General features: G+C 58.5%; 10 protein-coding genes across 10 annotated transcripts; 7 read left to right on the forward strand and 3 right to left on the reverse strand.

Annotated features, from left to right (window-relative positions):
• Positions 1-572: 572 nt before the first annotated feature.
• Positions 573-2,090, reverse strand: BKCO1_7000159 (sodium hydrogen exchanger; the record flags this gene model as incomplete). Its single annotated transcript, XM_020278606.1, has 1 exon — positions 573-2,090. The coding sequence occupies one exon, from the start codon at positions 2,088-2,090 to the stop codon at positions 573-575; it is 1,518 nt and encodes a 505-aa protein (XP_020133538.1).
• Positions 2,091-3,132: 1,042 nt separating this feature from the next.
• On the forward strand, positions 3,133-4,224 carry BKCO1_7000160 (uncharacterized protein; the record flags this gene model as incomplete). Its single annotated transcript, XM_020278608.1, has 2 exons — positions 3,133-3,150; positions 3,229-4,224. The coding sequence occupies 2 exons, from the start codon at positions 3,133-3,135 to the stop codon at positions 4,222-4,224; spliced, it is 1,014 nt and encodes a 337-aa protein (XP_020133568.1).
• Positions 4,225-4,674: 450 nt separating this feature from the next.
• Positions 4,675-5,421, forward strand: BKCO1_7000161 (gnat family acetyltransferase; the record flags this gene model as incomplete). Its single annotated transcript, XM_020278609.1, has 1 exon — positions 4,675-5,421. The coding sequence occupies one exon, from the start codon at positions 4,675-4,677 to the stop codon at positions 5,419-5,421; it is 747 nt and encodes a 248-aa protein (XP_020133567.1).
• Positions 5,422-6,090: 669 nt separating this feature from the next.
• Positions 6,091-7,059, forward strand: BKCO1_7000162 (uncharacterized protein; the record flags this gene model as incomplete). The annotated part of the gene is made up of 1 exon (XM_020278610.1): positions 6,091-7,059. The coding sequence occupies one exon, from the start codon at positions 6,091-6,093 to the stop codon at positions 7,057-7,059; it is 969 nt and encodes a 322-aa protein (XP_020133566.1).
• A 909-nt stretch (positions 7,060-7,968) lies between these two features.
• On the forward strand, positions 7,969-9,596 carry BKCO1_7000163 (beta-lactamase; the record flags this gene model as incomplete). The annotated part of the gene is made up of 5 exons (XM_020278611.1): positions 7,969-8,068; positions 8,116-8,389; positions 8,505-8,586; positions 8,663-8,756; positions 8,842-9,596. The coding sequence occupies 5 exons, from the start codon at positions 7,969-7,971 to the stop codon at positions 9,594-9,596; spliced, it is 1,305 nt and encodes a 434-aa protein (XP_020133565.1).
• Positions 9,597-10,464: 868 nt separating this feature from the next.
• On the forward strand, positions 10,465-12,187 carry BKCO1_7000164 (uncharacterized protein; the record flags this gene model as incomplete). Its single annotated transcript, XM_020278612.1, has 3 exons — positions 10,465-10,626; positions 10,692-11,176; positions 11,245-12,187. The coding sequence occupies 3 exons, from the start codon at positions 10,465-10,467 to the stop codon at positions 12,185-12,187; spliced, it is 1,590 nt and encodes a 529-aa protein (XP_020133564.1).
• A 1,361-nt stretch (positions 12,188-13,548) lies between these two features.
• On the reverse strand, positions 13,549-14,772 carry BKCO1_7000165 (fmn-dependent dehydrogenase; the record flags this gene model as incomplete). Its single annotated transcript, XM_020278613.1, has 2 exons — positions 13,549-13,581; positions 13,651-14,772. 2 exons carry the CDS (start codon positions 14,770-14,772, stop codon positions 13,549-13,551), a joined length of 1,155 nt encoding a protein of 384 aa, XP_020133563.1.
• Positions 14,773-17,384: 2,612 nt separating this feature from the next.
• BKCO1_7000166 (acetylglutamate synthase) lies at positions 17,385-19,627 on the reverse strand (the record flags this gene model as incomplete). Its single annotated transcript, XM_020278614.1, has 2 exons — positions 17,385-19,487; positions 19,565-19,627. The coding sequence occupies 2 exons, from the start codon at positions 19,625-19,627 to the stop codon at positions 17,385-17,387; spliced, it is 2,166 nt and encodes a 721-aa protein (XP_020133562.1).
• Positions 19,628-20,182: 555 nt separating this feature from the next.
• Positions 20,183-21,305, forward strand: BKCO1_7000167 (6-phosphogluconate dehydrogenase 2; the record flags this gene model as incomplete). The annotated part of the gene is made up of 4 exons (XM_020278615.1): positions 20,183-20,227; positions 20,279-20,609; positions 20,694-21,034; positions 21,099-21,305. The coding sequence occupies 4 exons, from the start codon at positions 20,183-20,185 to the stop codon at positions 21,303-21,305; spliced, it is 924 nt and encodes a 307-aa protein (XP_020133561.1).
• A 560-nt stretch (positions 21,306-21,865) lies between these two features.
• BKCO1_7000168 (uv-damaged dna-binding protein) lies at positions 21,866-24,095 on the forward strand (the record flags this gene model as incomplete). Its single annotated transcript, XM_020278616.1, has 5 exons — positions 21,866-22,235; positions 22,325-22,796; positions 22,847-22,954; positions 23,464-23,605; positions 23,712-24,095. The coding sequence occupies 5 exons, from the start codon at positions 21,866-21,868 to the stop codon at positions 24,093-24,095; spliced, it is 1,476 nt and encodes a 491-aa protein (XP_020133570.1).
• Between the last annotated feature and the right edge of the window lie 1,402 nt (positions 24,096-25,497).

A 25,497-nucleotide genomic window follows, 5' to 3' on the forward strand; every position in this document is an offset into this window, starting at 1 on the left:
CGCGCTCGTTCGCTGTCAGCCTGGTCCACGTCGTCCGACGTTATTGTACGGCGCGTTTCCATAGGCAAAACCGTCATCCGGGAACGTGCCACCCCACTTTGCCTTCTTGACGACTCTCACGTGCTACCTTGGGCGCCAACGGCTGGCCATTAGTCCTCTTACTCCTCCAATCGCAAATTCTTCCGGAATAATGCCATGCTTCCATTGTATTGAGGCGATCCTGTTGGGCACCGGCAACAAACGTGGCATTCAACAGACGCGGACATAGACAAAGGATAACAAACGAGGGGGTGCGAATGCGGGGACATGCGTAGCATGTCTCAGATAGTTTCTGTGGTGCGTCTCTGAAAAACAACGAGTGCACAATTGATAACAGCGAGTGGCATCCAGCGTCAAGCCGCCCCAACCCCCAGCGAGCGTGATACGGTAGCGGTGACGTAAGTCAACCACGCTAGAACAACGCAGCGCCAGCAGCAGAGCTAGCAGCGCAATACCAAAAGACAAAAAGACAAAAAAGGATAAAAGGAAATAAGGACACATCCTCCAAACAAGTAAACGGACGCCCTCAGTCCTCAGTCCTCGACCCCATTCTCCACCTCATTCTCCTCATTCTCCTCCTCCCACTCTTCCTCCTCGACCTCATCCTCATCATACACCATCGCGCCGAACCCGTCCGTCTCGGCCCCAATCAGCGGCGCGCGCTCGCCCTCCTTGCGCGAGAAGTGGCTGCCCACGCTGATGGCGAGCGTGCTGCAGCCGTGCACCATGGTCGAGCCGAGCACGATGAAGCACACGACGGGCCACACGACGAGGGTTGCGAGCCGGCGCTGGGGCGACAGGCCGGCGGCGTCACCGTCGGCCGGGGGGTAGGGCAGGGGCTGCGAAGTGCCCGTCTCGAGCTGGGCGCGGGCCTCGAGCGCGAGGAAGAGGGCGCCCACGCCGATGGGGCCGAAGTGGCCGGCGAAGAGGGCCTCGCGGTACGTCTGCAGGTCTGGGATTAGCGGCTTCGCGGCGAGCACGGCGGGGATGCGGCGCAGCAGGAGGATGCAGGCGAGGAGGGCGAGGAGGCGGCCGGGGCCGAGCGAGACGGCGGAGGAGGTGCCCGAGGGCAGGGCGGACCAGGACGACGAGAACTGCGACCACGGGATGCTGGCGCCGAAGAGGACGAACATGGTGCTGTTGAGGATCAGGTCAATGATGTGCGGGAGCCGCGTCTGGGCGATCTCGCGGCGGAACCAGCCGTCGTGGTTGAAGCCGACGCCGGCGCTGAAGGCGAGCAGGAAGTCGTCGGTGCCCAGAGTGGCGGCCACGCCGGTGCAGAAGACGGCGGCGAGCAGGTAGAAGACGAGGTACGAGGCGCGGCCGATGAAGTCGCGGGCGTGCACGAAGCGGAGCACGCGGTTGGCGGCGAAGCCCAGGGTGACGCCCAGCACCACGCCGAAGGCGCACTGCCACAGCAGCGTGATGAGGAACCACTGCTTGACGGCCTCGCCGGAAGTGGCGCTCGTCAGGGCGAAGAGGCCGACGTACAGGAACGGGAAGGAGGCGCCGTCGTTGCAGCCGCTCTCGGCCGACAGCAGTCGGCGCAGGCGCTTGGGCACGCGGGTCGAGAACTGCGAGTTGGCCAGCACAGAGGCGGCCAGCACCGGGTCGGTCGGCGTCATGCACGCGGAGATGACGAGGGCGACGGCGAAGTCGACGCCGAGCAGGGCCCAGATCAGCGCGGCGCAGACGAGCCACCCAAACACCATGACGGGCCCGATCAGCACGAGCACGCTCTGCCAGTTGCCGCGCGGGCCCAGGCTGAAGTAGCCCGGCGGCAGCTCGATGCCGGTGGAGAAGACCTGGATGCCGAGGATCAGGCGCGTCAGCTCCTGCATGTGGAGGTCGTCCATGCCCCACTGCTGCGGATGCAGGACCCGGGCACCGTGCGGCCCGAAGATGATGCCGAAGACGGTGGCCAGCGGCGGCTCCGACAGGTGCAGGCGGTTGCGGATGAAGAGCGAGAAGAGAGCGTAGGCGATGAGGAAGGAGGACAGCACGATGTAGGTCAAGTGCGGTGCTGTCGGTTCCAGCTGAGACCACGCCATGGCTGCGGCGATCTTGAGCCTGGCCTTCTCTGCGGGGGAGAAAGAAGGGTGGTGGGACAGAGATGTTCGGGCGGAGCGGCTGGCGCGGCGGCACACTGGGACAAAGAGGAGGCGCGCGGCGGCCTGAACTTGGGGAGAAGAAGCTGGAAGACCTGGCTTCGTGTGGATGGCGATGTAAGCCGTAGTAGACTATCGAAGGATTTTGGAGATTTGTTGTGTGGGTGGGGGAAAAAGCAGGCAGGTACGTTGGCTCCCTTGATGACGCAGTTCACGGCATCATCCCGGCGACGCTAATTCGACAACGTCGCTGAGTACCTCCGGCCTCTGGGTCTTCGGCCGCTAGCCTGTTCGGTTTGAGAGCCCCCATGATCGTTACTATGCCGAATGTCCTTGGTGTAGGCGTGCGATAGAATACAGGTGTGGGGAACAGAGGAGCGTGCCTTCTGGTGTTGCGCAAAGGATCCCCGCTTTCCGCTTTACTCGATCGGGAAGGTTTGACCTGCAGCAACACTTCATCGCACTGCATCAGCCAGCCAGCCGAAAACCACCATTTCGTGCATGGCTACAGTGTCGGCGATGGCTCCGCTTGAGCGTGAAGAATAACACGCGGATTGCAGCATGCGCCAAGTAGGCTTGAGAGGAAGGGCTATGTTGGAGGGATCCCACAGAGCATGCGCGCAATCAATACTTCACGCGCCGAGGCTACCGTGACACTTACACAATGCGGCGATATGAAATGTTGCAATTCGAGACATTGCTGTCATCTTCCCATCGGAGGATGCTTTGCACGCATCGCGGCTCGGGACTGTCGATTTGTGTTGAGATGCAGTCAACAGATGGAACCGTGGAAGCCCATGGAATCATCCAGAGGACCCTTCCAGCGCACTCTCAGGGTCCACCGGCGACCGGCGCTACCGAAAACCCGAAACTCCCACAGCCGGCCGACTCATAAATACCCTTCGGCCACCCACCCATCTCAACTCTCCTCACCACCATCCACTCGAGAGTCGGGGTCTGACTATCGCGCCGCAGATTGTTCACCATGAACACCTCGCCCGATGTAAGTCTTCGATCGTGTCCCCGTCTACAAACTCGCAATAACTTTGCAGCAGTCAGGTTCTACTGATCCCCCGGCTAGCAACCTCCGACCGAAGACCTCGTCGCCACGCTCAGTGGTAAGTGGGGCGACGACAAGCTTAAATGGCTGCCGTCTCAGAGCAGTCATCTCTACAAGGACCTAGAAGAGTGGCCGCGCCGTCTTCTCGTCGCCATAACCGCTCTGGCCAGTCGCACCCACACTGACGAAGACCGCGACTTCGTTATCGAACAGCTCCAGAAGAAGGTTGTCGAGGTCATCGGTCGTGATTCCATAACCTTCGGCCCGTGGATGCCCTCGGAGCAGCTCGCAGACCAGCTCGCCTGGGATGCCGAGACTTTGCTCACCAATCTCACGCCAGCCTTTGATCGCATTGACGGCCTTTCCAGCGCCTGGGGCGACCATGTCAAGTCATGGCTCCAGCCGAGCGCCATCCCGCACTCCAGTGCTCTGGCCTGGGATTACAAGCTTCTCCGTCTCATGGCTCGGTTTGCGACCACGTACCCCCGCGCACGTCTCGTCATGAAGGAGCACTGCGTCCCGAAGGCAATCAAGACGCGGACCATGGGCAATCCTAACGCTTCTCTGAAGGTCACTTCCACGGATTGGGGCAGGGCTAATTCAATGTACGCCAACATAAGGAAGACGGGACGTCTCCCGCATGTGGTGGCTGAGATCGAACGTCGTCTCCTGTCAGAGCAAGATGCTGCAAACGTGTCCGAAGCCAAGCAGCAGGAGAGCCCCAAGGACAACAACACCGGCTACCCTGTCGTGACCAACAGCACCAGCTACCCTGTCGTGACCAACAACACCAGCTACCCTGTTGTGACTAACACGCCACAGCTTAGACAAGCAAAGACAGCCGGAGTAGCTAGGGACGCCAAGCACAAGCGCTCTAGATCCCCCAACATTCCCGAGATTAGTGAAGAAGCCGTTCAGAAGGCCAAGCCCAAGAAGACTCTGAGCAGCCCAGCCGGCTCCCGCGGCCATCTCCCTTCTTCCAAGAGGGCGAGGCACTTCCACAAGAGAGGAATCTAGTGGGCGATGAGAGGCTGGCCGAGTATGCTGGAAGGTTGCATGAGGAGGTTAAGCTGTGGTCGATACGGCTTACGGAAAATAAGCACCAACTCAAGGGCAGCCTGAAAGCACCTGGAAAAACTCGTCAAAGGATACCAACGAATGGGGGGTTGACTGTAATTTCGAATGCTGATGCATGTAGAAATGGCTTTCGGTCAGAAGAGAGCTACAAGCAGTCATGAATTTCTTTTGCGATACAGAACCTTGTGCTTACGGATTGTGACTACCAACTGAAAGACTGACGTTTGTTCGTGATGGACGGCTAGGCCTAAATGTAGTTTAGCGTCATGGCGCCAATCATCCCTGCACTCGCTCGGACACATAAAAGGTATGAATCATTGTTGTCAACACCACCCCACTCAAAGCCCGCACATGCACAGATTCAACTCATCTTGCTGCAGAACACAGAACATGGCCCAATCCCAGCAAGACAACAGGCCTCTCGGCCCCGCTGTCGAGCCCCGTCCCGCTCTCACCCCAGAACACAAACACTTTCACGGCGAACACGTCACGCTCCGGCCCCTCGCTCCCTCCGACCTCGACGCGCTACTTCCCTTGATCAGCGGCCCCGACAAGGCCTGGCTCTTCGACTACATGCCAGACGGGCCCATCCCGGCCTCCTCTGGCGGCCAGGACACCTACCGTGCCGTCTTCGCGTCCAAATGCGCCTCCAAGGACCCGCTCTTCTTCTCTGTCCTCGTCAAAGGCCAAGTCCTCGGCTGGATCGCCATCATGCGCATCGACGCCGGCAATGGCGTCGCGGAGATCGGACACGTCATGTTCTCGCCCCCGCTGCAGCGCACGGCGGCGGCGACGGAAGCCGTGTATCTGCTCGCGCGGTACGTCTTCGAGGACCTGCGCTACCGGCGGCTGGAGTGGAAGACGAATGACCTGAACGAGGCGAGCAAGCGGGCGGCGGTGCGATTGGGCTTCACGTGGGAGGGGCGGTTCAGAGCCCACATGGTTGCGAAGGGGCGAAGGAGAGATACGGTGTGGTTTTCAATGATAGAGGAGGATTGGTTCGGAAGGGATGGAAAGGGAGGTGCCGGAGAGGCGTTGAAGCGGTGGTTGGATGAGGCCAATTTCGACAGCGAGGGGAAGCAGAGGAAGAAGCTGGAGGATATGAGGCGGGACGTGGTTGGCGGCGTGTGTGCATAGGTAGGGCAGAGCGTGGTACAAGATTTCCGATCTGGCAGCTGTTTCGTGCCTCTTGTGACACCTCACGAGCTTTTAAGTTCACCGACGGCATGGGACAGATGTCAGCCCTACACTAGCGCACTGCGGGGAGCGTCGATCGCCTCGGCAAAGGGGCTGGCTTCTCAGCGCCTCCTCCCACCGCTTCCGCCCGTTCTCGTGCGTACCGGGAATCCCGTCCGGCTGCTCCCTTTCCTCCCTTGCCGGCCCGTCGCTCGCGCCGCCCGTTGCCAGATGCCGCCCGACCGCATCTCTCCTCGTCGTCGCCCAGCGCGTGCCGCTGCATCACCACCACCACCCTCCTGCCCGCCATCCCCGTCGCGTCCGTGACCAGCACGCGACCTAGAGACCAGCCGAGTCGCGACCGACCCCGCAAAGTCGCCGGCACACGACACCGACGGCTCCGCGCGCCCGCCCGACCCAGCCAGCCTCTGACTCCCCGACTTCCACGAGGAAAAATAAATACGTACCTGTCGCGCGAACCGCCCTGTCTCTCTCACACATACACAACAAACGCCTTCTTGGAAGCGGAGTCAGCCAATCCGCCAAACGCTGCCTGCCCACACTCGCCGAACAACCAACCCACCCACCCACCCCACACGCGCTACCCAGCACACACACGCACACCGAGCAATGCCGTCCCAACAACCCCCCGCCTCCGCCGCCTCCGCCGCCGCCGCCGCCATCGCCGCCCTCCCACCCCTCCCACCCCTCCCACCCCTCCAGGCCACCCTCCTCGCCCTCCTCCTCCCGCTCCTCGCCTACATCGCCCACACGCTCCACGCCCTCCTCGCCACACACCGCGCCGCCGCCGCCGCCCAAACCGCCTCGACCGACGCATTCCTCCGCGAACTGCGCTCCGTCAGCGCGGCCGCCGCCGAAGCCGCCGCCGAGCGCGCCACCAAGGACAACAATGCCAGCGGTGGCAGCGTCAACGTCGAGAAGGACCTCATCGCCCGCGCGACGCGCGCGGTCGAACGCGTAGTCGGCGCGGCGGAGGCGTGGGAGAAGCGGTGGGGGCAGCAGGAGCAGCAGCAGCAGCAGCAACAACATCATCAAGTCGGCGGCGGGCACAACAACAACACCAACAACAACGGGCAGCAGCAGCACAACAGCAACGGCAACAGCAACGGCGTCGGCGTCAACGGGTCGCACGTGCGGCGGGGCAGCGCGGCGAGCACCGGCAGGGGGTCGATGACATATAGTAATTGGTACAACAGCGACGACGACACGGACCTGTACAGGCGCAAGGTGGAGGCGATGGAGGGCCTGCGCCGGCTGATGGAGGCGCAGCGCCCCGCGCCGGCGGCGGTCGAGGACGCGGACCTGTATCGCCGGCGGGTCGAGGCGCTGGAGGGGCTGCGGAGGGTGTTGGAGATGCAGCCGGGGGTGGGGTTTGGTGCGGGCGTGCAGGGGTATGGGGGTTCGACGGTGGCGGCGGGGAGGAAGAAGGGAGTGGGGAGGGGGGGAGGAGGAGGGGGAGCTGTTGCGGGACTAGGGGGGATGAATTTCGGGGCTGCGCTGAGCGTGAAGAGCGAGGGGAGGGCGTTGAAGAAGGAGAAGAGCGCCGAGACGTTGGGGGAGAGCTTGTTGGACTTGTGAATGTGCTGGTGGTGATGTCGATGCGTTTCTTGTGTCTCTCGTGTGCTGCTTGCGAGCTGTTGTCCGTGCAGACGTCGCGCCTGTGCAATCGATGGGACCAACACGACGCCAAATGCATTCTCTGGACTCCGTCTATCGCCCGGAACCATCGACCTTCCTACTCCGTTTGAATGAGAAGAGTCTGTTCGGAGCCACGTTTGTGGCTGGGTAGGTCTCCTATCATGGAAGAAAAGAACTTCGCCGTTCACAGCTATGGCCACAGAAGCCGCGTTTCTCGCAACTCTACTAGCCGTGATGCTAGTCACTCTCATGTTTTCTCGTTTCTTGGCCTTCTTCGGCGGATATACCCTCATTTCTATCCTTTGCTGTTTTCGCTCCATGGTACAGCTGCGTTCAACTCTTTCGAGTGGACAGAAAAGTGGCTTATTTCCTCTCTATCTTCTTGTCATTATATTTGCAGGGGCGTATATAGCCAAACCTTTCACCGATAGCCTTTGTAGGAGTCTGTTTCTGTATTCTTGTACGAAAAAGCAGGAATGTAAGTCTGAAGTGCGAGCTTCACTGCCACACTTTCGCACGTGTACCACCGCGCATGACATCTTGGCGCGGGATTTGATTTACCCCGCCATCAAAACAAAGAGCCAAATGGAGCAAATCGGCACTTGTTTCACTAGCTTTCTGCTACCTCAAATCTATCTTGTCGCTTTTACAGCACCGGCGATGGTGGACTACGTCTTGGGACGCCGTTCTTCCGGCGGCTACGACATCGGACGCCGGCGTCGGCGATCGTCTACTTCGCGACACCGCGGTTGAATCCTTCAGCAGGTGAGTGTTCCATATAAGGGCCAGCGAACCCCGATAACAATGTGGCCCAACACAGTATTAGCACTGAAGCTTCACAGATCAAGCATGGAGTCCTTCAACAGCACCGTCGCGACCTTCCTCAATCCGCAGGGACCCGATGCGCGTCCACTACCCCGCGTTTCCTTCGGAGCAGTGAACCGCGCGGGTATGCAGCGTCGGACTCGTGCAGGCGCAGCGCTGATGCTTCTCAAGGCACCTTCAAGTACCTGAAGACCTTCGGCAATGACTCCCAGCCCGGCAGCAACGCCGACCCGTCAGATGACGTCGACGCTCTGTGGACGATTTCGTCCTCGACCAAGTTCATCACCACCATTGCGGCTCTGCAGTGCGTGGACAAGGGTCTGCTGACGCTGGACGGTGACATCGGAGACGTCCTGCCGGAATGGAAGAATCCCAACATTCTGACCGGCTTCACCGAGACTGACGAGCCCGTGTTTGTGCCCGCCAAGAACACTGTGACTCTGCGGTTCGTGCGACGCTTCTCTTGCTTGAGGTCTCTCTCATGAATCTTCCTCTTGAGTCTATTTCCTAGGACATGGTTGTTGATGTAAGAGCTACAGACGTTTGCTTTCGCACAACAGCGGCATGGCGTATGCCTTCGAGAGCGAGACCCTCCAAAAATACCAGGAGCTGCGTGGCCCCCAGCCGCACCCAACCACGGTGGTATGTCGAAAGCTTTCGATCTTTCCTGGTAACAACTCCCCTCGATGCGGACGATCATTGACACCAGCATCTCCAGAAAGAAGCATACGAGCTCTTCCTCGTCGAGGAGCCCGGTACCAAATGGATGTACTCTCCCGGCATGGACTGGGCGGGCCTGATGGTGCGCATACGTTCAATCCTACGCTTCCCTCCCCCGCCAAAAAAAAAAAGCCAACCGCTTCTGACCAACCGAAAAAAAACCTCCCCTCTCCACAGATCGAGCGCGTGACCAACCTCTCCCTGGGCACCTACATGCAACACCACATCTTCACCCCCCTCTCCCTCCCCCCCTCCTCCATCCTCTACCACCCCGACCGCCACCCCTCCCTCCCCCCCCCCGCACACCCGCCACCTTCCGCCGCGACCCCGCCAACCCCTCCCTCCTCGTCCCCATCCCCGACCCGTCCGCCCCGACGACCGACGACTTCGGCGGCGGCGGCCTCGTCGCCACCGCCCCCGCCCTCCTCGCCATCTACGCCGCGATCCTGCACGACGCCGACGACGACGACGACGACAACAACAACAACGAACAACCCCCCCTCCTCCTCACCCGCGCCACCGCCGCCGAAATCTTCACGCCCCAGCTCGACGCCGCCAGCCGCCGCGGCCTGCGCAGCATCGAGACCGTCGACCCCGGCGCCCTGTGCGGCGTCCCGCGCGGGTCGCCCATCCAGTACGGCCTCGGCGGGCTGCTGAACGTGGAAGACGTCGTGGTGCTGATTCCTAGTGGCGATGGGGGGCGGGGGCAGCGGCGGGGGCGGAAGGAGGGGAGCCTCGCGTGGAGCGGGATGAGGAACTTTTACTTCTGGATCGATCGGCGGGCGGGCGTGGCGGGGCTGCAGGCGATGCATCATTTGCCGTGTGGGGATGAGAGGACGGTGGGACTGTTGGGGGCGTTTGAGGGGGCGGTTTATGAGGCGGTTGAGGCGGTTGCGGGTGGTGCTGAGGGGGAAGGGGGAGGGGTGAGGTGAGGTGATCAGGTGAGGTGGGGGACGGCGGGTGAGCGGGTTGGGGGAGGAGTTGAGCCTGCTTGCGTCTGTCCCTCCGCCAATACCTCACCTGCGTGAATGATGGATCCTGTGTTTAGACGTGTTCTTTCAGTTGTGAGGCTTCGTGTCTACGTCTGGACAGTCGATAGGAGTTTTCTATTCTTGGATTGTTGTTTTATTCTCCACTTTCTACATTCGCTCTAGTATATAGGTCGCAATTGCCACGCAAGTTTTTCATCAACTGATCACGGTGCTTGAGATGGAAACACTGGTGCATATGGGAGCCCACGTGATTGACGTCAAAACAAGACAAAAGGCAAAGCTTATCAAATGCGGAAGTGGTGTAGAGAATAAGTACTTCATAAGTGCGACGCAGTTCCTCAGAGCGTATGCTTAGGCGCGTATGTTGGAGATACTCAATGGCCGCGGAGAATGGCAATTAAAACCAGAAGGAGTAGATCGTGCGATTTCGAACAGAGCAGGATACGGTTGTTGCTTCAAGGTGAGCACTATGTAAAGGATGAAAATGAAGTGAGGCTAAAGCCAAAGCAGCCGACCGATGGGGCAGCCATATCCCGTATTGGGCGAATCGCCCGGTGAGGCAGCCGCTCCTATCGCTCACCATTAACACCACCGTCGTGACACACGTAACACCACCCATCAATACACCCACGTGACTGATGTGAAGCTTCTCGCTTTCGCTCTTGCCCGACCTGCAGCGGAAGCCGGCGCACCGTACTCCGGCACTGCTGGATAGGTATACCTATAAATATCTCTTACCCAAGGTCACTTCGCCTTTCTCTCTCTCTTACTTACACCTTACATCCGACCCTTGGAGCAACTCGACACCATGATCAGCGCCGACTACCCGCAAACGCAAACCGCGTTCATCTTGGCAATCCAAGTGCCCACGATTGCGCTTGTGTTACTTGCTGTTGCGGCGCGCTTCTTCGACCGCGCCTACTTCACTCGCGGTTTAATGGCCTCGGACTGGCTCATCATCCCTGCTGCAGTATGCCTACATTCTCACTCTTAAGCTTTTTTATTCACAGACAGATACCACTTATCCAATCTTAGATCTTGGTCGCTGTTTGCAACGCGGTTTTTCTTGTCGGTATCTCGTATGGGATGTCATGGCACCTCTGGGTTTTGAACCAGGATCAACTGGTGGCAATCATGAAGGTCACTTTGGCATACCGCTCCATCTTTGGTGTCGCTGCTGCCTTCATCAAAGTCTCGATATGCCTCACCTACATACACTTGTTTCCCCGAAGCAAGGTCAACGTATGGTTTTGCCGCGGCACAATCGCGTACTGCACCATCGCCGGGATAATTCTCCTTGTCCTTTCGACTTTCGCCTGCCGTCCAATCTCGGACTTCTGGAGCCCGTACCCCAAACCGAACAGTTGCCAGCGCAAGGAGGAAATACTCACGACTGCCGTGATTCAGAAGGCCACCAGTGAAGCAATCGTCTTCATATGGCCGGTATACTTCATCTGGTCTCTGAAGTTGTCACGAGCCGTCCGCCTACAACTGAGCATTCTGTTCTCTCTCGGAAGCGTGTAAGTCACCACACCCCTCCGCCAATGTACATCCTATGATGAGAAAAAAGAGAATAACGTGGTTCCAGAGTTTTCGTTCTTGGAATCGTCAAGGTCTGGTACCTGTGGTATTCTTATCACACAAACGATGACCCGATCTGGACCTCAGCGCGCTTCTGCCTCCTCGAAACCGTCGAGATCAATCTCAGCCTCGTCTGCGCCTGTCTGCCTCACATCAAGCGCATCGTCAAGATGCTGTGCTGCTTCCAGCTCCACCGCCGCAACGACGTCGAGCGTCCCCAAGCGAACAACCACAACGTCCTCGTCGCCGCCCTCCAGCGCAAACCCAGCGCCATCGACCTCGACGCCGACGCCGACAACATCCACCGCCCCGCGGCCGCCGCGCTCCCGCTGCTCCCTCTGCCAGCCCACCGCCGCGGCCGCCGCGCCACCGCCCCGTCTTCACTTCCGGACACCTGCACCGCCTCCAGCCGACCAGCAGCGCCTCGCTCCACGACCCTGGCATCGCTCCCCACCGCCGCCAACGCCAGCATGCCCGACGCCCCACGCGCCCACCTGCGCCCGTCCTCGCCCCTCTCCTCACCGCACTCCTTCCGCCCCCGCCTCCTCGCGCCGCGCGTCGTCAGCCCCCCCGCCGACTTCGACGTCACCTCCACCATCGACGCCATCTACCGGTCCGGCAGCATCTGGACGTCGTCCCGCGACGACGCTGCTGCTGCTTCCGCCTGCGCCCCGCTGCTGCCACCGCCGCAGCAGCCGCAGCAGGAGCAGCCGTATACGCCCCGAGACAAGGTGCAGAAGGTCAAGGGGGAGGGGCGGAAGGCTCATGCTACGCCCCAGAAGCAGGGCACGCCGACGCTGCCGCGCTCGCCGGGCTCCATGGACTTGCGCGATGCGCTGGCGTTGGCGGTGCCGTTGCGGTTGCGGCGGGCCGGGCCGCCGCCGAGGTACCGTGGGGAGGTGTCGAAGGGGGGTGTGGATGATGGTGGTGTTGACGACGATCAGCAATGACTATTTGCTGGGAAGATGAGCGGGCGTCGGACTGGTCGCAGGTAGGAGGCGGTCTGGAGGCTCTGGGGGGTTCTTGCGGAAGATGGGAATTGGAATGCCGCTGCGAGGTGTTGAGGAATGGGGGAACATGGTTGAGAGGGATGGGATCGACGTAGACGGACAGTCGATGTTGGGGGAGGGCCTCAGGGCTATGGACATTGAAGTCAAGGCTTCGTTATTTCCTTGAGGGGCGACACCGGGTTGGAAAGTCATTTCTTGAACTATCTTTTCATAGACTGCGAATTCAAAGACGTCCTTTATTCTCTTGTCACTTCTTCTGAGCCATCGGGCTCTCACTGTCTATTTTCACACCACATACGCTTGACAAGCCCTCATGTCCCGACCGAGCGATGAATCCGAATTACCTGTTTGCTCTGAGCGGACTCGACAGAGATGTAGTCAGCCTGCACCGACGTGTACGACCTCCCACGTGCATCCGTCTCACCAGCATGATACTCCGTCTTCGTTCTTGGCCCTTCATCATGCGTTCCGAACAACACAGTCCGAGCCACTCACCCGAGCCGGCTCGCCGTCAAGCTTTATCACGAGACAGTGAAGCGCATACATAGGTATCACGCGCCATCAACGCTACATCTGCCAAGCTCCCACCGGCCGGTCCAACCCGACACTCGGACAAACACTCGGGCTCGGCCACACACTCGCACGAACTAATGTCTCATTCAGCTCCGTTGTGCTGCCGATGTCGCAAGGCCAGCTACCAAGGAATAAGAGAAAAAAAAAAGAAAAAAAGACGTGTATGGCGCGCCAAGGTGTCTGCGCCTGTTTGCCTAGGTGTGACCAATTCCGCGGACGCGCGGCCCGAGAACCTGGTATCCGGTGGTGCGATGCCTGCGTGCATGTAGGGTGTGTGGCCCAGGCGGTTCTTTAATCCCAAGTGTCGATCTTTCCTTCTGGAAGGGGAGGCTCGGCCGCACATGCGATTCAGCGAATACGAGATCTGTTTCCAAAGACGGGAAAGGTCTCGACACCACCACCATCGTTGTGGAGGTGACGCGGCAGGAAGGAGAAAAAAAAAAGGGCGCCACTCTGTATCGCGATCGGCAACAGGCATTCCCTCATTTTGAAAAGATGCTGAATCATGGTACATATGTCGGCCGTTTCGACTCACGTCGATAAGAAACAGGTTGTTTGCACAAGGGATAGGGGAAGCACGGGGGATGACGTCTTCTTCTACTATAGGCACACGGGATAAATTTCATGGGTTGATGCTCTTGGAACGATTGGTATGAATTTGGCAAGGTTTCTATGAACACACCCCTCCAGACACTTATATTTACAACGAATATGGTGTTGTGATACATCTAGCTGTACCAGTTATCGAACTTGTAAGAAACCTGCAAAAACCAGCGTTAGCACCTCGTTCACATCGAATGGGTCGAAACCAGTGGCGGGAAAGAACTTACGTAGCGGGTATCAATCTGCTTCAGGTCGGGAACACCCAGGTTACCGGCATCGATGGCGAGCTCGTGCTTGAAGAGCTTGATAGCCTTGGAGACGCCCTCCTCGCCGAAGACGTTGGAGTACATGATCGGACGGCCGATACCAACAGCCTTGACGCCGAGAGCGAGCAGCTTGATGGCGTCGGCGCCGTAGCGGACACCGCCGTCAGCGTAGACCTCGGTCTTGGTGAAGACGTCAGGGGCCTGCTCATGGATCTCGAGGGCAACCTCGAGCGGCGAGGGGCTGCCGTCGAGCTGGCGGCCGCCGTGGTTGGACAGGTAGATGGCCGGAGCGCCGAGCTCGACCGCCTTCTGCGCGTCCTCGACGCTCATGATGCCCTTGGGGATGATGGGCAGGCGCGTCATGTTGCGCAGCTGCTGGTAGTAGTCCCAGGTGAAGTAAGTGTAGGACGCGTCCGCGCTGCCGACGCCGTAGCGTGCGGCGCGGTGGCGGTTGCCATCGGCGGCCGAGTCGACCGTCAGCACGATGCCGGCGAAGCCCGCCTTCTCGGCCGTCTGCAGCTGGGTGCGCACGCTCTCGAGGTCTTCCTGCACGTATGTCTGCTGGAACAGCACCTGACCGGCCTTCTTGGCGGCCTGGATCTCCGCCTTGGTCTTGGAAGTGAAGTCCGAGACGACGTACAGAATGTTGGCATCGGCGGCGGCGTTGAGGAAGTTGATCTCGCCGTCCTCATGGGCGTAGCCAGCTTTGGCGCAGGGGCTGATGAAGAAGGGGGCCGACACGTTGTGGCCGAGCAGGGTGGTGGGCAGTGACTGCTCGATCTTGGTGATGTCGACCAGCACGCGCGGCCTGAAGCGCACGCGGCCGTAGGCCTCGAGGTTGTTGCGGTACGACCACTCGCCGGCGGCGCCGTTGCGGTAGTAGGTGTAGCCCGACACATTCATGTAGTTGCGGGCAACGTAGTCGAAGTCGGGCAGGCCGACGACGGCAGTGATGTTGGGCAGCTCGCCCGGCTGCAGGCCATTCAGGACATCGGCGATACCGGTGTCGGGCTCGTTAAGGAAGGGACGGGCGGCGAAGGCGAATTGGGCCAGGAGAGCGAGGGAAAGACCTTGGAAGAGCATGATGGAAATTTGAGAACGCCCAGCGTTCAAGGAATGACAGACAGTGGGAAGTGAACAATGAGCGTGATGGGCGAGAAATGGGAGAGGGGAGAAGATCGAGTACTTATATCAGAAGCGTGGAGTCTGAGTCGTATCAGCCAGGCCTTGGCCAGCTGCCGTGGCTGTCCAGATGCAGAAAGTCATCGAGGCTGAAAGGTCGGTTAGATTGATAGACTGAAGGCTGGGCTCGGTTCCGCATTGCTGAATTGGTGATAGCGGCGCCTCGGAGCAGGTTGCTCGCCAAAACCTGGCACGGATTGAATTAGCGGCGCCTGTTCAGGAGCGCGGTCAAAGCGGAGGTCACCGCGAGCTCTAGATTTACGAGTCGCAGCCGTTGGCAGCAGGCAGGCGCAATGCAGGCGCAATGCAGGCGCGAAGCAGGCGCGGAGCAGGCACGATGCTTGGCGGGATCTTGGCAACGGCTTGGCCGCCGTTTCACCCAGGGCCAAAGCGCTGTGATTGGCCCGTTTGGAGGGCGTTGAAACAGAGCTCTGGGAGCGCTAATAGCACTGTCGATCGGACCTTCCTATAAGGCTGCTTCCGGATCACGTAACCGCCTGAGCACTTTCCGCGACCGGCGGCCGCTGCTGCTATCGCGCCCGTGGTGTTGAGAGCCGCAACGGATGCTGGTGGATCGGCGGACGTGTACCAGAGCCGTAAGCACTCTATCTCCACGATGTGCCCAAAACAGGCATGTCGCTTCTCGCACCCGCGCTGAACCGGCACGCTCTTTCCCCTTCTCCTCTAGCAGTGATTGCAACCGCGGAAGGTCGGATTTGCAAGCATCCGTCAGCACCCCCGCCAAGAACACAGGTACGACGCCGCCGGGCCGATCCACCAGAGGAACCCAGGTCGCAGGCGCAAACGGCCTGATGCCGGCTCGAGTCAGAAGCCTCGAGCACTGCCTGCGCCGCATCCGATCAACCGACGCCGCTTACGTGCACGGCGCGCCTGGGTTGCCTACACTCCTGTCACCTGCAAAACCCTCGAGCGTTCGTCTCTTCAAACACCTCGCGCGCAGCCGACCTTGGACTCTCACCACGCCGCTCGGGACCGAGTACGGACGGCGCCCTCCGCCGTCGGTCAGGGGGACTCCCTCCGCCCGACGGCCCGCCGCACTGCCTTTCCGGTGCCGGGGCCGTTTTCTGGACGTTATTCTCGCCAGCCTTCTCTCCACAGAACACTAGCGTAATGAATCTGCTGCAAGCGGTGTCGGGCCATGCGCGGCAGACGCCCGATATAGCAAGACCACGTTTCAACCCTGCGAACAACGAGCTGACTGCTCACTGAAAATACCCAAGGCTGAAGTGGGGCTTCCTTGAAGCCCGAAATCAGGAGATTGGCCGGTGGATACCAACAATTGTGTGGCTTCCCCAACCTTGTTTTGCTAGAATGTGCTCCCGGGGTCATCGTTCAAACCGTCGCAAACAGATCATGTCCCACAGCCTAGAACAGCCACTCTTGTCATCACCAAACACGCCAGTGCCAGCTAGTTGAACCCAGACATTCACACTGCAGGGAAGATGGAGAAAGATGGGAGCGGTCGCCCCGCTGTGCACGCTTCCGTCTTCAGCTGCAAGCACACATGGCAAACCTTTGAAAACCGCTCGGCGCATGACTGACCCCTTTACCGACGATGTAGCCCATGTCGCCAAAATTGCGGACCCAACACGTGGAGTCTCACGAACAGGGATTCGAGGAACAGCCCCCGGGAGAAATCGGAACTCCGACTGATCCAACAGGAGGACCCGGAGCGCAACCAAATACCATTTTCAAAGGCAGAGTGGCTCCGACCGCCTGGCCCTTCGAAGCTTCGCTGCCCGCGAAGACTTTGCGGTTGCTGCTTGTGCAGACACCCTCCCGGCGACCGTACATATGCGTATGCCCGCATGATTCTGGGCCTTTGATCGATCTCGTATATTAATTATTTCTATTCTCCGTCTTCATGCAGATCCTTCTGTACAGCACCTGACCCGCTATGCTCTCCTTCCTGGATATTGATCTACGGTTATACCTAGTCGAACCACTGGAACATCTCAGCGCTCAATTTGTCACGAGCTTCTGCAAGCCACGGATGGCTCCGGACGACGAGCCAAGTGCTTTGAAGCATAATATTTCGGCCCGTGGCGAATACGACCGAAAGTATATCTCAGATGGCGATCCCATCTTATCTGATGAACCACCTTCGTATTTCCCTTTTAGCCTCGAAATCGCAAGGTGGGGGCTGATGAGAACGGAGGGTGTCGTCGATGCTGCCTTGGATGCTGAGGGAGGGATCGTCCGCCATTATCCAGCGAGAAGACGGCACGGCATCAACTCGCTTCAAGGAATTTGTGGATTGCGAGCAATTGATTTCCGAACAAAATCACACAACGCAGCACAACGTCTTCTCCATCGCTGCGATCAGTCTCGAGTCCGATTTTTGGATGCAAACTTCAGTAAAGTTGATGAAAACAAGCTGGTCAAGCCCAGCTCCAACGCAGCTCGCGCATTTTGTCTATACCAAACTCCATGCATGCTACAAAAACCATTTTCAAAGCCCTCCTCGACAGTCCCACATCACCGAGACCGCATCAATCCGCCGGCCGCTTCTTATCCACCCAGCTAGCCACGATATTCCTACACACCTCTTGATAGTCCCTCCACACCTGCTCGTCCTTCTCCACATCCTCCGCCGTCCAAAACATGGTCCACTGAGTCTGGTCCCACGCGTCCACCTTCAACGTGCCGGTACTACGCTCAAAATACCACTTGTTGACCGGATTGTCGCGCCTGCTCCTCCACACGACGCCGTCGGGGAAGCAGGTGCGCACCATGGCCTTGAACACGACGTCCGCGACGCCGCCCGAGCCCTGCGCGCGCTTGAGCACCGCGAACTTGTCGAGGTACGGCACGGGCGGGCGGGGGATGCGCTCGCCGCCCGGGCCGACGGCGTCGGGCGGGTACTCCCACGTCAGGATGGCGCCGCCCTCGTACTCGCCGGCGATGATGACGCCGGCGAGCTTGTTCCGGATGCGCTCGAGGTAGTGCTGGACGTCGAGCTTGCGGCCGAACGAGTCCTCGATGAGGTGCACGAGGCGCGGGAAGTCGATGCGCGGGTCGGTCAGGTCGAGGCTCGGCTGGCCCGGTTGCGGCGGCCGCCACGGCTTCGCGTTGGGGTTGGGGATCATGGTTACGGGCATGCCGCGTTTGACGAACGTTGCGGGCATGATGGAGGGGATGGATGCGAGAGGGGAGTCTGGATGGGACGAGGATACCATGGGTTTGTCGGTGAGGAGGTTGTGGATGAGGGGGTTCTTTTGCTGTCGAGTGCGGACACCGGGGGTGGAGGAGTCGGATGGCATGGCAGACATGGCAGCTTCTGCTGGGGTCAGAATCAGGGCGGATGAAACCGGCGGGAGCAGTCTCAAAGTCCGTTGGACCAGATCCAGGTTTTTCAAATGACGGAGAGGCTTATCTGGGGACCCCAAGACTCGAGGGTTCACAGGAAGAGATGCTAGTTCGCGCTTCGTGAACTTGGCGAAAGGGTTCGGCAGCCACCCTCTCTTCTTGGCTTGTTGTGACATGGCTCTCTGAGCCTCCTGAAGGTCTTTCCTGATGTCCTCGTATTCTTGCTCCAAGTTGATGAAAACATGCGCGCGATCGTCGCGGTTGGGAAAGGGAACTCCTCCTAACGGATCCAATACAATGACCCTCTCCAAAGTCATTTCCGGAGATGCCGCAGTGTCTTTTTCTTCTGCGATTCTCTGGATGCCAGAGAACTCGCGGGTCAAGGCAAGCATGGCATCATCGGGCTGCACCCTCGCAACCTTGAAGTCACCCTTGGTGAATGCTATCGGCGGAATGACGGGAATCTTTCCGCCCTGTAGCAGTGGAATCAGGAGGTTCGGGTATTCAACTGTGACGCCGCCCCGCACTTCGACCTGGCTCGAGAAGAACTCGTTCTCGTGATTGGAGATGCTGAGGGCGTCATTGATGCGCACGCCTCCCAGAGGAGTGGTGCGGCGGAGCGACTCGACGACGCGGTCTGCCTGCTCGTTCGCCTTGTTCCGCCACTCTTTCGTGAGCTTCTCCGGCGCATCTGGGGAGCCCTCCTCGTCACAGTCCACCACGACTGCGATGCTCAATCCCAGACGCACGAGCTGGCCAAGCGTCAAGCCCACGCCGTACAAGGTCGCTTCATCCCACAGGTCAACGGCCCGGACCTTGACCAGAGCAACGTGCAAGGGCTGAACGATCTCTTCCTCGGGAATGGTCTCCTCTGGCAGCACCTGGTGGGTGAAAACAGGGCTCTCTTGCATCGCCTTGGTCGGGGCGTACAGATTTCCCAGATTGACACCCGTCTGCTTCAAGCGCCAGCCATTGTGCTTCTCGACGGCAGCGGCAGTTTCACGCTCCAGGTGCTGCTCATACTTCTTCGCGGTGCGATGCGCCTGCTTCTTTTTCGTCTGAGGTTGGTAGCGGGCAAGGTAGTTGCGAGCGTCACGCTTCGTCGCGGTGGTGCTAAGCACGGAGAGAATGAATTCGCGCTCATGGTCGACGTGGTCTGGATTGACAGTCGGCGGAGTGGTCACGATGTCGTCTTCTCGGGGGTCTGGGCGCACGCTGTTGCCGAAGCTTGCGGCGGGTTGACGGAAGTGCTGGAATGGCGCAGGGCAGTCAATGGCAGCTGTAGACTGGTGGCGGCGACAAATTAGCGCGAGGGTCGCGGTAGAGCGAAGTCGGAGTTAGGCATGAGAGGGAGCAAACGCACACGACGGCGCAAACGGGCAGTAGTGGAGGCTCGCGCCGTCAAGGCGCTGCGGATGACGCTCATGTCTCAAAGGACGAAGAAGGCGCTGCCTCGGGCGAAGAGCGAGAGCAGCAGCTTAGGCATAGCTGTTAGCAGTGGTGGTGAGGGGTGAGTCAAGGAAGAGCTCGCGAGCTCAACTTAATTCATGCGAGCGCCGGGGGCGGCATGCGCGGCAACAAAAATGACGCCCTACTTATCGATAACAAGCCGCTCAAGCATTCCCCGGGCCAAGTGTGCTGCCTAACATCCGAGGCGCCAATTCCCGCCTAGGGCTGCAGACTGTTCGCAACACAGCACGAAGGCCGCGAGCTCCTCTCCAAGTGGCATTTTATCCCGCAATGGCGCCCGTCTTATCGCTTTCGATTGTCCATGTGCAATTGGCGGGGAAGGCGGAATTAACCTGGTGCGAATTAATCAGCCCCGCAGTGCATGTGGGACGTCATCCACCACTCGCAAGTGCCGTCGACGCGGTATATAAAAACCCCTCATGCTGCACCGAGGCTCCAATTCACAGATCGCTCGAGGAGTAACTTTTGAGAACCGAGGCATTATCAGTCACTAGTCAATCAACCACGCAAAATGGCTCCGCAGCTGGCTTGGATTGGCCTCGGCAACATGGGCAGAGTAAGCGCACAGCTGGACGGCCGCGCTTCGCATCTGACTGATGGTCTGCAGGGCATGTGCTCCAACTTGGTGGAGAAGGGCAACCTCGAGAAACCGCTCATCATCTACAATCGTACCAAGAAGCGTGCCGATGACCTCTCGACCAAACTTCCCTCGGGCAAGTCTACCGTCGTCTCGTCGGTTGAGGATACCGTGAGGCAGGCTGACATCATCTTTACTTGTGTCGGCGACGACAAGGCCATCAATGAGACCATTGATTCTGCTCTTGCAGGAGACGTCAACGGCAAGCTGTTCGTCGACTGTTCCACTGTTCATCCAGAAACCACCGATGCTCTCGCAACGAGGATCTCATCCAAGGGTGCCGGCTTTGTCGCCGGTCCAGGTGAGTCCGCCAGTTCATCGCATCGGGCTGCTTGGAGTTGCAGCTTGACATGGGCAGCCGAAGCCCCTGACTGACGACTGATAGTCTTCGGTGCCCCCGCCATGGCGGACGCAGGCCAGCTCATCTTTGTCCTGGCGGGCGAGGCGCCTTGGGTCGAGAAAGCCAAGCCGTACACGACCGGCGTCATGGGCAAGGCCATCATCGACTTCAGCGGGCAGGCGCACGGCAAAGCCACGCTGCTCAAGGTCATCGGTAACACGTTCATCTTCAACATGATCGAGGCCCTGTCCGTCGGCCACACGCTGGCCGAGAAGTCCGGGCTGGGCACCGATAACTTGCACCAGTTCATCGAGACCATGTTCCCCGGTCCCTACACTGCCTACTCCAATAGGATGCGCTCCGGTGACTACTACAAGCGGGAGGAGGTGAGTTTACTTGTTCCCTTCCGGAGCCCACAGCTTGGCAGGGCTGACTTTCCAATCTTCGCAGCCGCTTTTCCAGGTCGATCTAGCGAGAAAAGACGCACGCCACGCGCTGAGTCTTGCTGAGTCTTCAGGCGCGAAGCTGCGGGCTGTAGAGGTTATCGACTCGCACCTCGAGGGTGTGCAGAAGGCGTGCGGTGCAAAAGGCGATGTTGCTGGCATCTACGGCGCCGTCAGGCAGGAGAGCGGCCTGCCATTCGAAAACGGGCCGTGAGAGGGGGTCCCTGGTTGCGGTACCTAGCCCTGTAGAAGGATTTGCTTGATTGCATCCCAGCAAGGGATTTGGCATGTACCAGGACAGTTTTGAGGGATGGATCCAGCCACGAAATTGAAGACGATTTCCGAAAGGCTCCGGTCGTCCACGCGTGGTGCATCAGACCGTGTGCAGCAAGACAGCGAATCGCTGGCAGGTTGGGAGGCTGAAACGATCGAGCAAGGAGTGGGCCCCTTGCCGACGATGACTCCAACAAGATGACGCCCCTGGAGCACGTTTTGCGGGGAGTCGCGGTGATGCGGCTCCGATGGATGATAGCTCGACTCTGTGCCGGCTTGGCGCTCCTTCTTATCTGGAATGCGCCACTCCCCCCCTCCACACACTCATACGTCTGTTGTCCCCAGTCCATCGTTCACACACTACTGTACGCGTCGTACTCGTCGCGCGACTGCTTTCGATCCCATCGCACTCTCGTGCGCCCGCGTCTGTTCACGCCTGCTGAGCAGCACTCAGTCTCCCCGCAATCGCTTCGCCGCTGCCTTATCGCCGCCCCTCCAACCATGGCTATCCCCACGATTCCCGCTGGGCTTCCCGTGTCAAATCCCCCCGTGCCCGAGGAGCCCATCGATATCGAGGCCTGGACCGAGGAGGCATCGCAGGCCCTCGGCGCCATCCACATCACGCCCCCAGTCGCGCGCACTGCGCCGCCTCCCGCCCCTCGCCCCACGACTGTCACGCTGGACATCCCGCTTGATGACCATGTGCAGCCGCGCGCCCAGAGCGGCGAAAATGGCGACAGCACTGCCGCCCAAGCCGTCAGATCTGGTTACACGCGCAGACGCGAGCCTCTCCGGCGCGACAGTCTGAAGCGCCGCGAGGCTCTCCTCAAGGGCAAGGAGGGCAGTCGCCAGCGTCGCCGCTGGGAGAATGGTGCGTAATCGCAAACTCACGCGCTTCGTGGCCTCGTTTTTGCCGCCCCCCAAGAGCGCCCCAATTGTTGATTGTTTGTCCTCCAACAGACCGCCTCCTCAATAACCCCCACGCCCAGCCGCCGCTTCCTAGTGATTGGGAGGCTCGTCCGCAGTACCAGTTCCATTACGTGCCCTACGCAGTCGCATCGTATTGGGACAAGGAGCTGGCTGCGCGGAACGCAGCGCGCAACACCAAGGGAGTCAAGCCGACGGTGAGCAAGGAGGAAGAAGCGGCGGCGGAGGCGCTGAAGGAGGTACGTGAGCGTCTTAGGAAGAAGCGTGCCGCTCGCAGCATGCTGGAGGACATTGAGCGCGAGGTGCGCAAGTTTGTCGAGAAATGGGAGGCCAAGGCGCGGAAGGACGAGCAGGACGACCTGATTGATCCCGACTCTGAGGACGAGCAGATCGTATTTGTCGGTCGCAACGGCCAGATGAGCGACATGCGTGCGGCCGAGGACGAGCTGCAGAAGGACTTGATGGTTTTTGACAGCTTGGCGAACGACCGCAGTGCTGCGTTTGGGTAAGTTTGGTGGTGCCGTCGTTCCCCTCGCGCGCGCTTACCCGTCGCAGACGATGGCTTGTCCATTCAATTGCCGCCTACTATGGCCTCGAGACCTGGTCCGTCACCACTGGCACACCTGCCAAGCGGGAAGCATATATTGGCATCAAGGAAAATAGGTTAAAGTCCGGCCGTAGAAACGCCACAAACAGGCAATTGCCCCAGCCTTTGTGGAGCATTGTTTGAAGTGGTTGTGGGCCTGATTGTCCAACAATGCCTTGTATGTTCTTTGATGTGCTTTAGTAGAGCCGTTTAGAAGATGCCGCTTCGCCGACATTTCTTGGCACTTATAGAAACGAGCAATACCTGTAATGTTACGATTACATTCCAAGACAGCGCTGCTTTGGATAGTCGAAGCATTCTGCAGATTGGACGTCCATGTGAATGCATTTTGACTTTACTCTTTGATTATGTGGTTTGTTATGGTTCCTTCTGAACCAGATTGGTTGTCCCAAACTGCGTACAGGAGCTACTGAAGAACCGCAATTTCTTTCCTTTTTCTTCTCTGTCTTCTTCTTTAACAAACTCTTCTTATATGTAGAGAGCCTATGTGGTGCTTCACTGCGTTGTTTCCTCACAGCCTTTGCTCTTTCCGGTCGTTCTGACCGTTCTGACCGTCCGCACATAGCCTCCGCCCAATAGCACCCACCAACTCTTCCAGAAGTTCCAACATCGCAGCACGATTCATTCATAGAAAATTCCATCGCTCAAACCCGGCCGACATGTGCCAACTCTGCCAGCTTATCACTATCTCGGACCGCGATCGTTGGGTACAGACCACCATCTCTCACTCTCCCCTTCACCGACAACCAGCCTCTCATAATCGCACCACCAACTAAATCAAACCAGTCAGCTAACTTTGCACGCCCTTGACAGCCAAAATCCTTCAACCCCACGCTCTCCTCCTTCCGCGACATCATCCAGCGCACCCACGCAGAAGTCGAATCGTACAACACCGCCATCAACTCCACCAACGAAGCCGAAGGAACAAAGCGAGACGACCTCCGCAACAGCCTAATCACCACCACGCGGCTCGTGCGCGCATCGCTCGACGTGCTCGACGAGGAGCAGAAGGATTGGTGGCGGGCCAAGGCACCGCAGCGGCGCCAGTTCACCGAGGCGTGCGACGAGGAGAACCTACGAAGCCTGCACCTCATTCACAACAGGATCGTCGCGATGCTGAGGGATATGCGGGCGAAGTTGGGAGTGTGGGCCAGGTGGGGGCTGGGGATTGGGGAGGAGGAGTTGGAGGTTGAGTAGGATGGGTTCTTGATAAGCGGTGGATTTGCCACTTGCTTTTTCTTTTTTTTTCGTGGAGGGGTCGGGTTTTCTAGCGTTACAAGCCCTGACACTTGGCTTTTCTAGGAGTGGCAATGATTGTGATGCTGTGGTGAGGTCGCTGATTGTGTGTTCGAGAGGCAACTTTTGTCGATTAATTACGGATGGTAGTCACTAGTCAGGCAACACCACGAAGGGACGCGATCTAAGGACTGATAACTAATGGATGTTGGTAGAAAGCTTCTAGCTCAACCGTGCGGACATTGTGTATTTGTAGTGGTATCATCGAATATATTGCATTTTCTACTCAATCATATGTCGTCGACTAGGAGTTTTCAATTTCTACTAATAACGCAAAACATAGATATTATATTCCGAATAATCAGTGACACACATGGATGTTTCTTTGAATTTTGGTTATTTTCTTAAAGATACGCCCCACTTAGTCAAGGAATATAGAAGGTATAAAGAAAAACATCAGATTCTTGTTTCAAGCTTTTTTCGTTACTATGCTTCATCTCATAGAGTTAAGAAATGTTATTGAAAGCTGATTAGTGATACACGGCTATTCAACTACTAAGTTTAGACCAAAAAAAGAAAAAGCACCCTTAGTCTGAGGCTAAAGTAAATAGCATGGAGGTCGAGGCTTGCGGTGGTGCTATAGTAATTTCGACTTATCTCTAGTAAATTCGACGCTCTACAGGCACTCGGCCATCAGCCAGCGAGCTTTCGATATGGTTGACACAGTGTATCATCTATGTGCTATGGTGCACTAAAACCTACAAAGAGCTTTATTCCAAGACCGTGATTGTGGTGAGTGATGCACTGCCGGTGCTCGTTAAAAACCACACAACTAACAAAAGCCTTAACCGTTCGGACACTTTCCCGACCCACCAGCCCCATGAGGTCCAGTCCAATTCCATCAAGTGTGTTTTGCTTTGATTCCAACAAAGCTTAATAGTTGAGAACTGTGGCGTGGTAATCTTTTCTTACGCAGAATCGTCGGAGGGGTACATCAAATAGCCCTTCGCCACCACGACTATTGCAATCCTGAGCAAGATCGCCTCGCATTACGCATTTCCGACCTAACGATGAGTGATTTTTTGACGTGTAGCGCCACTCACATTTGCTAGTAAAAGCAGTCGGACGTTGAGGCGCTCGCTCGAAGACCCATAATGTGTCAAGGAAGCCATTCAGAGGTCATATATTTTTCTTCGCAGGGGCGTTCGTACCACACTGGGTGGCCAGGAACGCGGGTAATTTGCAGAAGTAGATCATTTGGCAAGGGGTGTCATCGCCCCCCTGTCGAAAAGGACATCAACACGGCAGTTTGAGAATGCGCGCACCCTTTCCCAGCGCGACTCTTGAGGGAACTGAAAGGTCT

This window comes from Diplodia corticola (genome assembly GCF_001883845.1).
Source record: "Diplodia corticola strain CBS 112549 chromosome Unknown scaffold7, whole genome shotgun sequence".
NCBI classification, from domain to species: Eukaryota; Fungi; Ascomycota; class Dothideomycetes; order Botryosphaeriales; family Botryosphaeriaceae; genus Diplodia; species Diplodia corticola.